Source organism: Elephantulus edwardii, unplaced genomic scaffold, assembly GCF_000299155.1.
Source record: "Elephantulus edwardii isolate Elephantulus edwardi_28Jun2011 unplaced genomic scaffold, EleEdw1.0 scaffold00095, whole genome shotgun sequence".
NCBI classification, from domain to species: Eukaryota; Metazoa; Chordata; class Mammalia; order Macroscelidea; family Macroscelididae; genus Elephantulus; species Elephantulus edwardii.
In genome coordinates this window covers 12,266,089-12,284,321 of record NW_006399845.1, presented here as the reverse complement: position 1 = coordinate 12,284,321, position 18,233 = coordinate 12,266,089, and the positions used below count along the sequence as shown (strand labels likewise).

General features: G+C 37.4%; 1 protein-coding gene across 1 annotated transcript in view; it reads right to left on the bottom strand.

Moving 5' to 3' along the window:
- DNAJC18 (DnaJ (Hsp40) homolog, subfamily C, member 18) overlaps positions 1–18,233 on the bottom strand; it is a 32,746-nt gene that overhangs the window by 7,247 nt on the left and 7,266 nt on the right. Inside the window, exons 3-6 of the mRNA XM_006891174.1 lie at positions 10,000–10,145; positions 4,953–5,138; positions 3,168–3,277; positions 2,086–2,195 (exon numbers count right to left, since the gene is read on the bottom strand). Of these exons, the coding sequence (XP_006891236.1) occupies positions 2,086–2,195; positions 3,168–3,277; positions 4,953–5,138; positions 10,000–10,145 (552 nt within the window). The remainder of the gene's footprint in view (positions 1–2,085; positions 2,196–3,167; positions 3,278–4,952; positions 5,139–9,999; positions 10,146–18,233) is intronic.

Genomic DNA, 18,233 nt, shown 5'->3' with positions numbered 1-18,233 from the left:
AACAATTTGTACATGTGTGTAGAATCTCCCATGGTACTTGGCACAGACTAGGGAATAGGTAAATGCTGGCTGATGAACTGATTAACATTACAGAAAACTATTTTCAGCTAATCAGGTAGCAAAATGTTTCAGATAAGATAAAAAGTACTTTATATATAGTTGCTAAGTGTAAATTACAAAAAATTCAGACAAAAGATTTAAATGATAATGCATTCTAACTCTCAGAGGCTCCCAAACACCTGACGGTATCTGGTTTCAGAACCAGTAAGCAGTCTAGGGTAAGTAAATTCTAACCATATGGAGGGATCTCAAATTCAGGTTAGAATGATGTGACAAGTCTGCAAAATCCAAATGGATTTTGTTCAAGCTGGATAGAGCCTACCATAAGGGAGCTATAGTTGGCCCTTTCTCAAGTCTTCTCTTCTGATCTGTCTGCTTAGGAAACTTGACAAATATTTAAGAGTTCAGGCCAGGACTCACTCTGGAAACTATGAACAGAGCAGGTATCTGCTTGGGTTCAAGAATAAAGGAGGTGGCGAGTTCTGGTGGCCTAGTGGCAAGAAGCTGCACTGCAATCTCAGAGGTACACTGTTCAAATTCACCAGATGCTCTGCTGGAGAAGGAGGAACAATCTCCTCCTGTACCAGTCAGATCTGATTTGACGGTACACACAAAAAATAGTGAAAAGAAAAAAAAAGAATAAAGGAGGTATAAATATATGGAGAAAATCAGAGAGTTTCAGCTCTCTGAATAAAGGAAGAAATTGACCTGGCATGATAATCTTCAGTTTATTGTGATCATTAACAAAGACTCTTTCTTAGCAAGTATTACCTCATGGATTCAAACTTGTGTAAGTTTTTGTCTCCAAAACAATAATTTCGTTGAGTAGTAGCTCATTACACTTATTAATTGGAAAAAATTAATCCAGTGTTTCAAATTTAGTGTGAATTATCTGGAGGATGTGTTCAAACTCAGACTGGTTAACTCCACCCTTAGAACTTCCAATTTAATATGTAAAATGGGGTCCAAGCATTTGCACTTGTAACAAATTCCCAACTGATGATGATGCTACCCTAAGGACCAAACTCTGAGAACTGAATAAATGGAAATAATTAATTGAAGATAAAGAAACTTTCCTATTGGAGCTTATAATGATATACTATAACTAGCTTTACAATGAATTTCTGTATTTTTGGCAAAATTTTTGATACTACAGTTTGACAAGAGAGCTGGATAATGACTAAGGATGACAGAAGAAGAATGTCCATTTGAGTTGTGGTGCTGGAGAAGAGTCTTGAACATACCATGGACGGCCAAGAAAACAAGTATGTCTGTCTTACGGTGCAACCAAGTTTCTCCTTGGAGGTTAGGATTTTGAAGCTCCATTTCACATACTTTGGGCATATGGCCAGGAGGGAATGATCCTTGGAGAAGGGCATCTTGCACGGAAGGGTGGACAGACAGCACAGGAGAGGAAGACCCTACCTAGATGAGATGGACTGACACAGCAAGATGGACTGACACAGCAACTGGGGCAAAGGGGGGTGGGTGTTTCAAAATTAGTGAGACTGGCTCGGGACAGGGGAGGGTTCAGAGTTGTTGTACATAGGGTCACTTATGGGTCACAGAGGACTTGAGGGCACTAACAACAACACAACAAGTTTGACATGTATGGAGCCTTATCAGGAATAAATGTCCAATTTCTTACATTTTTTAAAATTTAAAATAATCGCTGGATCTCAGTTCCTATACTCCCAATTTCAGAGGGGTCTAGCAAGCCTATCATAAGCTCAGTTGAGTCCTTTCCTACTCTAACGTGTTGAATACAATTGAATTTGAAGCTCATATTATTCTATGGGTTATTTAGAAACTAGCTATTGCTGTTCTGCAGTTGACCAGATGATGTCACTGTCGAACAAAATAAATCATCTGAGAGCCTGCACTCTTCTACACAGCTGTAGTTTTAAATGTAGACTCAAGGTTTTCTACAATGAAACAATGAAATCTTAGTAATGTACCAGCAAAACCTTCAAGTCTTTTACCCTGCACACTATTGTTGAGAAAGATTTCAAATATTTGACTTACGATTTGTAAAATAGGCTGTAAGGGGGATTAGTAGCCAGAAGCTGAGTGATGACTGATATAATCACTATCACAAGGACTGGAAGTAACTGGATAAATGCAGAATATGTGGTCTGAAAAAGAAAAGCACTTGGTGTATTATTCTTCAATACAGAGCATAAGGAAAAATATCATAGTTTCCCCAAAGAAAATCTAAATTACCACACACTGCTTCGAAGGGTCTTCTGAAAAGGCTATACTTTTTGTTAGATGGACCAAACCACCCTTATTCTCTCTAATGAGAAGGCTGAAGGAGGCCCATATACCATTTCCTGGAAAGACTCTGAAATGCTTTTCAAAGACTCATGAGGCTGACATTTTTGGGGAGGGTGCCCAAACTGTGACACTGACAGAGTAGGCTTCTGGGAACACATCAATATTACACACTCTCTTTCCTTGATCACAGCTGATTAGCCCAGAGGAACAGTTAACTCAAGCATAAATAAGCACGGTCTCCCTCTAGTAATTTTGGATGGAGATGCATTAGTTTTCACTGCTAGTCAGTCACTTGAAAAAATAACATACTCTCAGACAATGTGGACTGGCCATTTTCAAGGTGAAATAGAACAAATCAAGATGCTTAGAGAAAACACAGATGTGCAGAAATGCAGGAAAACTGGAGGTGCAGTCTGGTCCCATGCAAAGAGTGGTGGAGAGCATAGTTGTCTGGGAGTTGTCAGTGCCCATCTGCCGTGAGGACCAGCTAAGCCTCCCGCCCCTTGATCATCATGGGATTCCCTTGATACATAAGCTTAAATTCTCTTTTAGTTCTGAAAATTTTGGAGGAGCCTATTTTATACAGTCAAAATCAAGAGTTCCACAGGACACTGAGATCCTAGAAGTCATCAAGGAATGAGGAGGAGAAGAAAGAGGAAAACATCACACAACTGTGGCCTACTTGGGTCTTTTGTCCAGTTCTTCTCATCATTGCCTCTACTTTCCCAGTATATATTTTAACAATAAATCTCGAGTTTAAATTCTAAAACCTGACTACAGATCATAAAGGTCAGCTTAGTACAACAGTACTCTCCCTCCTCCCTGGGTACCTGAGGTTTATCTTCTTCCTCTTCCTTCCGTGTCTGCATCCTCTCATGTTTGTGACGCCGGGGATAATAATGGGCATCGTCTGTCATGTTTGAGAACATATGAATATTTCCTAGTTAAAATACAGACAAACAGATACTTAGTACAGACTAAGGGTAACACTCGTTCCTTGCTTTTTTCAAGGTCTTTCAAGGTTCTTGTGAGGGTATTACTCCATTTTCCTTACTAGAAGAAAAGAGACAAGAGATAAGCCAGGTGAACTGGCTGGAAACAGAACAGAACTCTGTTGCTTTTATTTAAATAGATTTTTATGAGTGAGTGAAGAAATCCCAAGAGACTAGTGAAGGAAGAGCATTTGGGCCATGGATCCCATCTGACATGCTCATGTCTGCTTCCGTGCCCAATATCAAATTGTACCCTCCTTTTTATTTAAATGTTTTTATTGGTTTGCATCTAATAATTTGTTTACACTGGGTTTTATTCATGTATATTGTTTGTTGGTGCTTTTAAAAAAAATTGTGTCATCTTTAATAGCAACTCATAAAAGACAATTTATTTCCCAGGCATTTAGTTACCCCAACTTCTAACTCTGTGGGGATACTTCTTTATTTTAATTGTGATTTTAACGAAAGCTTACAGAAAAATTGAATTTTCATTTGTTTATTGTTGTACATTTTCCTCCCTACCCACCCCGAGTTCACTTTTTTAAAAAATATTAATTCTTGAAATGACACAGAGAAGATTAGCATGGCCCCTGCATAAGGATGATATGCAAATTTGTGAAGCATTCCATATTTAAAAAAAATTCATTCATTGTTCCATAATCTCCTCCTTCTTCTCCCCGAGTCCACTTTGCAGTTCTTGTTCTAGACTTCTTTCTTTGCACTTCTTGTTCTAGACTGTTGTCAAATAATGCTGATCATATGTTCCTTTAAAACAGTTTTTTCCTTCATCTGTTCCAATGCAGTGTTCATTATTTATCCCTTCTTTTCTTAGGTTTTCTCCAACCCCTTTTTCAGTCCTGTTTTGTAACAGTAGTGTTATGCAGTATTTGTCCTTTTGTGATTAAGATATGTCACTCAGCATAATGTCCTCCTGGGTCACTCAAACAAATATATGCACCCCCATTGTTGCATTATTCACAATAGAAAATAGATGGAGGCAACCCAAGTGCCCATAAACAAAATAATAGATAGAAACTCTGATATAGTCACACAATGGAATACTGTGCAGCACTGAAAACAGGGAACACTTAAAATATTATACAACCCTTTTCTAACATATCTTATATAACTGCTATTTTAAAACAATAAGACTAGACATTTTGCTACTTATTTATAAAACATTTAAAACTATCTAAGGAGTCTTGGAAATTAGTTGATTCTGAGGAAAAAGAATGGCAGTTTCCTCTTGGAAAGATTTAAAGTCATAGAAATCAAAAGAGAGGTGCTATGAGTCAGAATCAACTCCATAGTCATGGGTTTGGTCTTTAGTCTTAAAAATATCTAAATCTTGATCTAAACTGTGAAGTAGGTATTTTATCAGCCCCACATTGCAGATGAAGAAATTGAGGTTTAGAGAGACTAAGCAATTTAGTGAAAATCATGCACAATTAGAAAATGACTTCAAGTTTCCGATTCTCTAATTCCAAACCCTCGTTCTTTCTATCATACCATCAACTCTTCCTTCAGATCCTCAGGCAGGAGCTTACTGAAAGACACAAGTACGTACGTAGACATGAATGCATGCATATACGCTTTGTTTTAACAATAATTTGTGATAATAACCTGTAGGAAAATGTCCTCCAAAGAAGACGTTGAATAGTTCTTCTGGAGAGATGTCAGCTTCAAAATCCCTGTAATAATGATATGGTCTGGCATGGGGGGCAGTGAACGTCACTTGCTCATCTCCATATTCATCATAGGAGAGTCTCTTGTCGGGATTGCTCAGGACTGCAAAGGCATTTCCTATTGCTGCAACCAACAAAAACAGCACATGAACACACAATCTTCTTGTAGTCACCGGTGAGCACTGTAATGGTCATGAAGAGCCTAGAGTTAACTGATACCAAACAACTTCACAAGAGCCCAAGCGGACGCTTGGGCCTGGAGAGTTCATGAAAGTCTCTGCTTGCCTTTGAAATTTTCCCTAATTTAGTCTGATAAGCCAAAACCAATACTGGAATCAATCAAATAAAGAACTACTGCTTAAGTGAGAGTAATCAACAGTCCTTTAAGTTGTCCTTGAAGTCAGGCCCCCCCCCCACATTCTAGGCTGCCCATCACTGCAAACACCAGACACGTTGGGGAAATGGTGACAACTGACCTGAACTCTTCATCAAAAATGAATTTTTTAGGGCACCTTTAATAATGCCACTTTTTGGACTTTAAGGCACATATTTATGACTAACTTGGTGTAGTCATAGTCACAGTGCTTACTACTAATGACTGTGAGAAGATGCCTCTGGGGAACGAGGTGCCCTGCATCTTCTTGATACATATGCTACCATTGTCTCACCTATTGGGCTTGTTCTTAGGAGAGGATATTCCTTGGAGAGAGACATCATGTTTGGAAAGGTGGAGAGTTGGCTAAAGAGAGGAACACTCTCAACAAGATGGATTGACACAGTGACTGCAGCAATGGGCTGAAGTGTGTCAGAGATGACGAAGATGGCACTAGACAGGGCAAGGGCCAGATCAATTCATGGGGTTGCTATAACATCGGACTTGACTGGATAGCACCTAATAACAAGGATAACAACCACCACCTTACTATGTGTATTTATACTTTCATTTCATCCACTACTTCTCCTGAAAAAGGCATAATTCTTTTTTGTCATTTTTCTCCTGAAGTTGTAAGTGACTCCATCCAAAAGCTGGTTTAAGAAATAATCACTAAAACTATTTCCTATACTGTCTTAGGTAACAGAAGGATGTAAAGGGAAAACATACATTTAAATAGAGATCCTTAGTGAGTAGAAATACGTGGCATTTAATTTCGAGTTATTCAATGCTGCTGAGTCCAAATTGATTCGCAGCTCACCTTCCATTGGGTTTCTGAGGCTACATGTCATATGGGAGACAACTACCCATTTTTTTCCATGGAGCTACTGCTGAATTTGACCTGTCAGAGCTCTGAGTCAGTAATAAACTGACAGCCATTGGGTTAGCAGTGAGGCTCCCTACAGACCAAGGCTTTGAGGTTATGTGAATTATCTGTTCACTAACAATCTATGACCCAATGGCTATAGCATCCACTGGTGACCCTTGCCATAATCAAGGATTACCACATTATGGTAACATATAATCAAGGATTACCACATTATGGTAACATACTACCAGAACTCCTTTAGCTTAGAGGAGGGGATATTTTTTTAAAGCAAAAATACCATCATCCTTGCTGTGAAATTTCAGACCACAAAAGATCAAACATCTAAGTTTATTATAAATAGGAATTTGCAGCCTTCAGTATGGACTAAGGCTCAACGTCAAGAAGACAAAGATTCTCGCCACTGGACCAATTGGCAGCGTCAGGATGGATGACGAAGAGATTGAGAGTGTTCACAGCTTCAGTTTGCTCAGCTCCACAGTCAACACTCTTGGTACCAGCAGTCAGGAAATCAAAAAGCGTATCGCGATGGGAAAGACTGCCATTAGGGACCTCTCAAAGGTACTCAGGAGCAACAGTGTCTCTCTGGAGACTAAGGTGCGCCTGATACAGGCCATGGTCTTTGCAATCGCTTGTTATGCATCAGAGAGTTGGACAATGACTAGGGAGGACAGAAGGAGAGTGGATGCTTTTGAGCTGTGGTGCTGGAGAAGGGTACTGAATGTACCATGGACTGCCAGGAAAACAAACAGATTCATCTTGGAGAGGATTAAACCAAGCTGCTCCTTGGAGGCAAGGATTCTGGGGCTTCGTCTGACATACTTTGGACATGTTGCCAGAAGGGACGGGTCCTTGGAGAGGGACATCATGCTTAGGAGGGTGGAGGGACAGCGTAGGAGGGGAAGACCCTCTATGAGATGGATTGATTCGGTGACTGGGGTAATCGGGATAGGTGTGTCAGAGGCGGTGCGGTTGGCGCAGGATAGAGCAGGGTTTAGAGCTGCTGTGCATAGGGTCGCTATGAGTAGGAAACGACTTGATGGCACATAACAACAACAACAATTATAATTTCTTCCAAATTTAAAAGTTCTTGTAGCTCTGACAAAAACTATCTAGAATTTGTCTAGCCAAAGGCAAAAATGAAACTTCACATAAAAACATTTCACTTGGGTTAACACTGACAGACATGTGGCAACAGGTCAAGTAAACATAAACCAAAAGTTGGGGGGGGGGGAGTGTTTAGAAAAGCTTGCATAGGCTATCAATAAAAAGATCAAGAATGGACATCAGGATAAAGTTGTATTTCCCAACAATATACATATATTTTTTCCTCTCCATTCCCTCCTACCCCTATTCTTAAGACTAATAATATAGTAAGATTTAGAAATTCACACATAGATAGTGTATCCTAACTTACAGTAAGATGCAACTTCCTGAATAAAAAAAACCTAGTAAAAATTTAGTAGAAAAAAATGTATAAGATCCTCCTGCTTGATTAAAAGTAAAATCCTTACTGTAATCTTATTTCATCTTACTTTAGAAAATCTCTCAATGAGGGATAAAAAAATTAAAGAGATTATATCACCTCTCCTCCCTAAACACACATGTGTAAACGTTGTTCAAATTAATTTAATCACATAATCAATAGAAATTTTGGGAAAAATCACTTAAAGCAGTCTCATCCTGTACCTTGAATTTAGTTAACACAATCACAAAGAGCTTCCTCGCCTCCTCAAAGATAGTAATGATTCTTCTAGCTACGGAAATGATATGAAATGTTTACAGGAAGGTAAAAACTAAGCAGAAAACTCTAAACAGTTACTCAAACATTTAAATTCCTTGAAATCTGGCAGGTTTCCCAGGAAAATGTTATTAGTCTGTGAGATACCTTACATGAGGATGTAGATGGAATGTAGGCAGTTTCCTTAAAGGAACTGTGAGGAGAGTAAGATTCTCCATGATATAGCCACAAAAGTAGAGTGTCTCTTAAGACAAACATTAACTTTTAAGTGTTATCTTTTTCAAGTGTATTGTTCTTATCTTTTTCTTTTGAAAAAATATCACTCACCAAAGTTGAAAAAAAAAACCACCAAAACAACGATCACCTGTATACTCACTTCTATTTTGCCACTTGTTAGTAGAGTTGTCATACTACTTCCCTAACATAAATGTATACATAAACTGACATATAATTATGTATAAATTTGTTTTGCCGAACCATTTAAAAATAAGCTGCATAGATAATGACACGTGATACTAAATACTTCAGATTACACCTCCTGAAAGAATTCTCCTTACATGACCACACTATCACTATCATCTAAGAAAATTAATGTCTGTGGGTCCAGTCAAAGTTCATGTACTATATTTGTCTCTTTAGTTTTTAAATAATCTAGTGTCCTATACTTTTGGTTTTCATTGCACTGCTTTTAAAGAGTAGGCCAATGTTCTTGTAGAGTGTCTCACATTCTGATTGCTCCCTCATTTTAGATTCAGCTCCAACATTTTAGGAAGAATAGTACATAGAAGGTGTTATGTCAAAAGAGGATCCCATTATGGGATCACTTGGCCAAAGCAGTGACAACCAGGTGTCTTAATGCAATTTAATCTTCTCCCTTTGCAATCAAGTCACTAAGTGGAGTATAATCAATAATTCTGTGGACTGAGATTTTTAGATCATGTGACTATTTTATTCATTAACTACCCATCACCCAACGGGTTATGGCATGCACCGGTGAGCCTTACCAGAATCCATGACTTTACTGACGGTGAAGGTCTTAGGTGAATTTTGTACTATATGTCAGGTCCAAACTATTTTTGAGATTATATTTATTAAATTAAAAAAAATCAGTAGAAAATGATTTGACAGAAACTATTTTTACTTTAGTTTTTCATGTTGTTGCTATTGTTATATGACGTCAAGGTGACTGTCGCTCATAGCGACCCTAGGAACAATAGCTCTGACCTTGGCCCATCCCGAACCATCCTCATCATGTCTGACATACCTGCCCTCACTGCCATAGTCACTGTGCCAACAATCCATCTCAGCCAGGGTCTTCCTCCTCTTTGCTGACCCTCTACCATTCCAAGCTTGCGGAATATGTTAATAAGTCAGGTTTCTGGAGCAAAGAGTTTCATGGCCAAAAAAGTTTAGGAATGATGCTTAGCCTTTGCTTACAAACAGCCATCAATCTGAGTTCTACACGAGGAACTATGTCTATTCTATTCACTCTAGCACCTGGGACATAGGTCTTCAATAAACATTTGTTGAATTAATGAATAGTTATTGAGTTTGAACCGACTCACAGCCATTGGGTTTCCAAGACTGTAAATTGCATGGGAGGAGATTGTTCATCTTTCCCCATGGAGCCATTGATGGATTCGAACCCCCCAAGAGGCATGCCCTTTAGGTCGGCAGTGCAACTCCCTATGGACTATACTACTAGAGCTCCCTCAAAAAGTACCTGCTGAGTGAATGCATGAATGGCTACAGGAGGTATTAAAGAAAACCCAAATATTTTTCCAGAAGTAATTTAAACAAAGGCAAGTGAATGAAGGCAGGAGGAATCTATACATATATTTCATTGTTATTTTAAGAGGTGTAGTGGGAAAAATTTGCTTATGATCTTATAATGAAAATGCAAGTGAGACTGAAAACAAGTCATTAGAATCAACCATCACAAAGCCCACAGAAAGGCAGAACTACGCAACAATTCAGGATCAAACCTTTGAAAGCGTCTGTTGCACCAGGAGCACAGTTCTTGTCAGGATGAAATTTCAGGGCAAGTTTTCGATAAGCTTTCTTAAGCTCTTCGTCACTGGCATTTCTTGGAACTCCCAGAATTTCATAGTAATTTCTGCATTTCTTGATCCTAAAACCATATCAGAAACATGTATGTCTACAAACACTCCTTTTTACAAATAACTGCAAAACAATACAATGATCTTCCCTTTAAATTTTGAGCCCCAAAACAAAGCTAAAAAAAAAAACCCACCAAAAAAAACCACTGGTAAACTATAAATGAAACATTCAAATCCATTAACAATGTCCTCTCTCCATCAAGAGCTAAAAGGTGCTTTCCATTTTATTCATTCTATTTCCCTGCAAGTCAGTAGAACAAGGGTGCTATCCTTACATCAGTGTGCTGGCTAAGGTACTGAGAGATAAATCACAGGACAGGAAAAGCAGAAAGCAAAACCCTCCCAACTATAAGATATCCTCTCACTCCAGTCAGAATTGCAAAATTTAACAGAACAGCAAGCAACAAACGCTGGCAAGGTTGTGGAGAAACTGGAACCCTGATTCACTGTTGGTGGAAGTGTAAAACGGTGCAACCACTGTGGAAGGCGGTATCGCGCTTTCTCAAAAAGTTGCAAATAGAGATACCATTTGACCCAACAATTCCACTACTGGGAATATACCCCAAAGAGACCATAACTGCCACACAAGCAGATAAATGCATACCTATGTTTATTGTGGCTTTGTTAACAACAGCAAGGAGTTGGAAACAACCTAAGTGCCCATCAACAAATGAATGGATGAGAAGCTGTGGTATATTCACACAATGGAATACTACGCTGCATTGAAAAATAAGGAACTCATGCAATATTATGCAAAATGGGTGACTCTGGAGGACATTATGCTGAGTGAAATATCTCAGTCACAAAAAAGACAAATACTGCATGGTGCCACTGTTGTAAAGCAGGAATGACCTTGGGGTTGGGAGGAGACTGAGAAGGATGGGTTCAATAATATATACAGCATTGAAACAGATAAGGGAGAAAACTGTTTAATTGTAGAAATTATTAGGGATTTCTGTCATGACAGGAGTCCAGAGCAAAGGCTGTATAGTGGAGTGGACCTGGGAGAGGGATTGTAAAACAATGAAAGAATGTTTCTTTTATTTTCCAAGAGGGCAGTGTACTGAGGGGGAGGGTTGAGAGGGGAGAAAAGTGCAACAATGAATGAATGGAAAGCCAAAGTCTCAGTAAATTTTCATTGAAATGAATAATAAATTAAAAAAAAAGTAAAAAATAAAAGAAAAGAAAGCCCTCCCTCCCCACTCTATTTCTTTTTCTCTCCTTTCCATTCTGGCTGTCCTTTTAAGCTTTGTTTTGAAGGGTTAATTCACAAATAGAAGAAAAAGATCCAATAGTAGTAAATTGTAGAGAGTGCAAAAATATGAATTTCTCATTTCTGGACTGTTGTTTTCCACCTTAAGTACAATTGCTGTTAGATGTTTCTTGTGGATGCAATGTACAGAAACATATATGTATAAAAACATCTTATCTAAACTGAAGCGTATCATACACATTTTTTTTTAATTTCCCGGTCGCCCCGGAATACACATCTTTTTATATTTTGATTTTTTTTAGTCAACAATGTAATTTGGAGCATGAATAAAGATTTCAATTAGAGAAGCAGTTCTTACCACTACATTTTTTTTCAGACATTTTATTGAGCTTAAGAGAAAGTTTATACAGCAAGTTAGTTTTCCCAATCAAACAGTCAAAAATTCTGAGCAACACTGGTTACAATTTCTGCAATGTGTCAACACTTCACATTTCCCCCTGAGTTTCTAGCTTTGCCCAGTTTCTCTGTCTCTTGTATTCTTATATTTGGTCTTGGGCACATATTTTCCTTTTGTTCCTAAATTCTTTTATTTCAGAAAGTTCTTTACATGTAAAAAGTATTGAACAACTCTCATCTCTCAATATGTACCACATTAGATAGTGTTGATCTAAAAAAAAGCAAATAGACCAATTAAAAATAAACTTGAGAACCCAGAAATAAACCTCTACATCTATGGTCAGTTGGTTTTCAACAAGGGTGCCACGCTCATTCAATAAGAAAAACCTTTGCAAAAATGTTGCTGGGACAACTGAATAACCCTATATAAAAAGATGAAGTTGGATTAAATGTCTCACACCACATACAAAAGTTAATTCAAAAGGTATCAAGAGAAAAAAAAATGCATCAATAGCTCAAACTAAAAAACTTTTTGTTTAAGAAAATATAGGGGCAAAACAACTATGATATATCATCTCACCCCAGTAAGAATAGCAAAATTTAACACAACAGCAAACATCGAATGCTGGCAAGGTTGTGGAGAAACTAGAACCTTTATTCATTGTTGGTGGGAATGTAAAATGGTACAACCACTATGGAAGGCTATATGGGGCTTTCTCAAAAAGTTGGAAATAGAAATGCTATTTGATCCAGCAATTCCACTACTGGGAATTTACCCTAAAGAAACCATAACTGCCACACAAGCAGATATATACGCACATTCATGTTTATTGCGGCTTTGTTCGCAATAGCAGAGTTGGAAACAACTTAAGTGTCCATCAATAAATGAATGGAGAGAGAAGCTCTGGTATATTCACACAATGGAATACTACGCAGCATTGAAAGCCAAGGAACTCATGAAATACTATGCAAAATGGGTGACCCTGAAGGACATTATGCTGAGTGAAATATCTCAGTCACAAAAGGACAAATATTGCTTAGGGCCACTGTTGTAAAACGGGACTGACATCAGGGCTGAGGAAAGACAGAAAAGGAGGAAAGGAATGATGTATATTGCATTGAAACAGATGAGGGAGAGAACTGTTTAAAAGGGACATATGAATGGGTATTCTTGTCATTACAGAAGTCCAGAGTGAGGGCTGCACAGAGAGGAGTGGACTTGGGGGGAGGCACTGCATAACAATGAAAATTTTTCTTATTTATTTCAAGGAGAAGAGTCAATTGAGGGGTGGGGGTGGGCAGGGAGAAAAGTGCAACAATGAATGACTGGAAACCCTAAGTCTCTGTAAACTTGCATTAAAATTAATTTTTGAAAAAGAAAATATAGGGGCAATGTTTTGCAACCTAGTTTTTGAAAATGAATGCTTAGATATGACACTGGAAAAATGAACAACAAAAGAGAACACAGATAAAATGGACTTCAATAAAATTAATTTCTACACATCAAAAACTTTACTAAGAGTGTTAAAAGACAACCTAAAGAATGGCAGAAAATATTTGTTTACTACATAGCTAATACAAGATAAGGGAACTCTGGTGGCCTACTGGCAAGAAACTGTGCAGCAATCCCTATGGCATGTGGTTCAAATCCACCAGCTACTCTGTGGGGGAAGGATGGGCAATCTCCTCCCATGCTATTAAGTGGCTCTGAAAACTCACTGGAGGGTCAGCTATGTGTCAGTTCTGACTCAATGGTACTCAACAACAACATATATCTAATATATATTTAATATTCAAAATATATAAAGATGATAAATAGCCAAAATACAGGAAACAACACAAATTTACATCAATTCACAAATGGATAAACAGAATGAGATCTACATGAGCAAAGGAATATTGATGAGAGTTCTGGTTTGTCCATATCCTCTCCAATATTTATTATTTTCCATTTTACTTATAAGACTCATCTAAGTGGTAATGAAGTGGTGTCTCATTGTGGTTTTGATTGCATTGAACAGATCTACTACCAAGAAACTCTCCAAAGTGTTAAGGAGCAAGGATATTAGTTTAAAGATTAAGGTACACCTGATCCAAGCCATGGAATTTCTAATTACTTCACATGCACCTGGAAGTTGGACAATGAATAAAGAAGAACAAAAAAGAATCTATGCCTTGAATTTGTAGTGATGGTAAAGAGTACTGAACATCTCCTGGACTGCCCAAAAAATCATACAAATCTGTCCTGGAGGAATTACAACCAGGGTGCTTGTTAAAAGGAAGGATGGTGAAACTTTGTCTCCTATATTCAGCATGTTGTCAGGAGGTACCAGCCCTTGGAGAAGACATCATGCTGGGAAAGGCAGAAGGTCAGCGAAAGATAGGATGACTCTCAAGTAGATAGTATGACATGGTGACTGTAACAATGGATTTGAGTATGGCAGAGATCATGAGGATAGTGCAGATAAGGCAAGTCCCTATCTGTTGTTTATAGAGTTGTGAGTCATAATAAACTCTGTGGCACCAAACAACAACAGAGTGACAATGACCTTGAACATCTTTTCACGCATTTGTTGACTACTTGCCTATCTTCTTTGAAAGACTGTCTATTTGAGTCCTGTGTCAAGGACTTAAAATTGAGTGGTATATTGTAAAAATGGTGCACTAAAGTTGCAGATTTCCTCTAACTTCACAAAGGGAAGAAGATGAAGAATAACAGTCCAAGGCTGATTCTATGAGGTGGAGGTCAGATATACCTCCTATCTCCAATATGACACTATACTTCTCTGTTAGGTTGAATAATTTGTTTCAATGACCACCTAGAATTAACTTATTATACTCACAGGTTATGGGATTTATCAAGGAAGCAACAGGCTACAATTTCATTTATAAATTTATCAGCTGATGGGTTTTTGAGTTATTCCCACATTTCAGCTATTACAATAATGATACTATGAACATTCTCAGGAGCTCTGATGGCTTAGTGGCAAGAAGATGTGCTGCAATCCCAAAGGCACACAGTTAGAGTTCACCAGCTGCTCCAAGGCAGAAAGATGAGCAATCTCCTCCAGTGTGATTAACTGCCTCTGAAAACTCGCTGGAGGTTCAGCTATGCATTGGTTCCAACTCGATGGTACACGATAACAACATGAACATTCTACTACTCATCTACCAGTTTGTCAAACTGTGGTGGCTTATGTGTTGTTGTGATGCTGGAAGCTATACCATTGGTATTTCAAACACAGTAGGGTCATGCATAGTGGACAGGTTTCAGTGGAGTTCTAGACTGAGAGACTAGGAAGCAGGCCTGGCTATTCATCTCTGAAATAATGAACCCTTGCAAACTCTATGACTAGTAGCAGAACATTGTGATGCAGTGCCAGAAGATGAGGCCTTCAGGTTAGAAGGAATTAAAAATATAAATATGCAAAAGCTGCTCCCTTCAAGTCATGTCTATCACAATGACATGGATAGAGTAAAGCTTTCAATGAAGGACAATCATTTGAAGATGTGAGATGACTCAAAATGAAGAGAAACAGCTGCAAACACTCACTGAACTTTAGGATATGGAATGTATAAAATATAAATCTAGCAAAATTGGAAGTGGTAAAACATTTAAATGGAATTCATAAAACTGATTATCCGAGCTATTCAGTGAATTAAAATAAGCTGGTATTGGTCATTCTGAATCAGATAGCCCTATGTTCTACTACACTGGGAATGGCAAATTAGAGAGGTAATGGTGTTACATTCATTGTCAAATAAAACATTTTAAAATGTATCCTGAATTAATGTGATAGAGCATAATGTGTATGAATGGTTGAGTAAAAACTTTGCTTTTCAAATCATCACTCTAAACACAATAAAAAATATTTTTAAAAATCCTGAAATATAATGCTGTCAGTGATCATAAAATATTGATAAACATACACAAGGAAGATCTGTTAAATATAGTTATTATTCAAATTTATGCACCAGACAAGAAAGCCAAAGATGAAAAAAATTAAGTATTTCTTCTGTAATCTGAAATTTACTAAACTTGCAATCAAAATTTATTAATAAAACTGGTAATTGGAATGTAAATAATAGAAACAAATAAAGACTGGTGGTCAGAAAACATAGTCTTTATAATAGAAATGAAATTGCATGACAGAATTTTGTATGACCAGTAACTTATTCACAATAAATATCTTTAAAAAACATGCACAGTGACTACACACATAGACCTTACCTTCTGAATTACATAGAAATAAAATCAACCAGAGTTGCAGAAACAGAGAATAAAGAATCTCAATATTATCAGTTAGAAAAAGGCCAGGAGTCAACTGTGGAACAGACTGCTCATATAAAATTCAAAATGAAGGTGAAGAAAATCAAAACAAGTGCACTACAGCAAAAAACATGACCGGTAGTATCACTAACTCATTCAGTGTCATTGTGTTGGAACCCACTCATAGCTGACCCTTCAGTGAGGTTTCAGAGGCTGTAAATTGTACAGGAAACTGTCCATCTTTCTCCCAAGGAGCCACTGGTGGATTCAAATTGCTAGAGGGGTGCCACCTTTGAGCTAGCAGTGCAGCTCTCTACGGACTATGCCAAACACAGTGCCACCTTTAATACATCCCAAGTACATCTAGAAACCATCGGAAGGACAGATCAGATTAACTGAATACTAATGACTGAAGACCAGAAGTGTTATAACATCCAGGACATCATACATGAAGAAAACAAAATGTTATTAAAAAAGCAAGAAAGGACCAAAGAGCATGTCAGAAATTGGCTCTTGAATGTAAAAAAGCTAAAGTAAAATGAAAAAATGATGAGAGCTGAAGAGAAAATGCAAAGGGCAGCCCAAGAAGACAAGGCAACATATTATAATGAAATGTGCAAAGGCCTGGGTTAGAAAACTGAAAGAAATGCACGCAAATGGATGCTTGGCACTTTTAAACCTGAAAGAATCAAGAAAAGATTCAAGACTTGAGTTGTAATATTGATGGATTCAGCTGGCAAAATACTAAATAAAATAAATACCAGAAGTTGAAAAGAACATACAATGCCACTGTATTAGAAAGAATTGGTCAGTGTTCAACTAATTTAGTTATCAGAACCAATGGTACTGAAAGATGTCCAGGCTGTACTGAGGGCACTGATAATAAAAAAGGCTCCAGGAATTGGCAGAATACCATCTGAAGTGTTTAAATAAACAAATACAGCACTGGAACTCATAGTCACCTTATGTACAACATCTCTGAACCCTGCTCTATTCTCAGCCAGTCTCACTGACTCTGACACATCTGAGGGTCTTCCTCTCCTGTGCTATGCTTCCAAGCTTCTGAGCATGAAGTCTTTCTTTAAGGATCAGTCCCTCCTGGCCACATGCCCAAAAAAGTATGTGAGATAGAGCTTCAAAATCCTAGCCTCCAAGGAGAAACCCGGTTTCATCCTCTCTAAGACATCTTTTTTTGTTCTCCTGGTGGTTCATGGTATGTTCAATTCTCTTCTCCAGCACCACAACTCAAAGGCATCAATTGTTCTCCTGTTATCCTTACTTATTGTCCAGCTTTCTGATGCAAGTAATTACGAAGACCATGGCTTGGATGAGGCACACGTTAGTCTTTAGACTGATCCTTTTCATATGTTATTGGATTTGGCTTACTAACTTTATGTCAAGGAAGATTTTAGCATCTATCAGTATTATTAAGTGCATTAATTATTTTTATTTTTTATATGCTTTATTTTATGGTGATTTTAATAAAAGTTTAAAAAAATTGGATTTTCATTCATTCACTATTGCACATTTTCCTACCTCCAGAGCCAGTTTACTTTTTGAAAAAGATTCATTTTCGTAACAGTAAAAGTAAAAATGGTTAAACACTTAAAAACCATGTTTGTAAAAAGACAATAAAATGAAAATATTCACATATTAGAAGTGAAAAAACCACAGAAGAACCATATACTGCATTACTCAGTTCTTAAAAATACCATTTTATAAGGACTAAATACATAATATTGTTTTATAATATCCTGTATTATAAAAAAATGCATAAGTACACTTTATGATGGCTTCTGAAGTAATATTTTTAATAAAAAGGCCTATTGCAATAGTTAAATGTGCTGTTACAGACCTCTCCAAAGTACTGAAGAGCAATGATGTCACTCTGGAGACTAAGGTGTATACCTGATACAGTTCATATGTTGCCATTGAATTTTTCATAGTATTCTCTTACAATCTTTCTTCATTCTGTAAGGTTGGTAGTACTATTTAAATTTTTTTTTTATTTGAGTCTTCCATATTGTTTTGGGTCAGCTTAATTAAAGATGTGTCAAATATCAAATTTTGTTGATATTTCAAATATCTAATGTTCTAATGTTTTGCTTTGTTGATTTTCTCTATTGGTTTTAGATTTTTCATTTTAATTCTATGTTATTTCCTTAATTCTGCTTGCTTTGAGTTTAGTTTTCTCTCCTTTTTAATAGTTCTTTTTAAAAA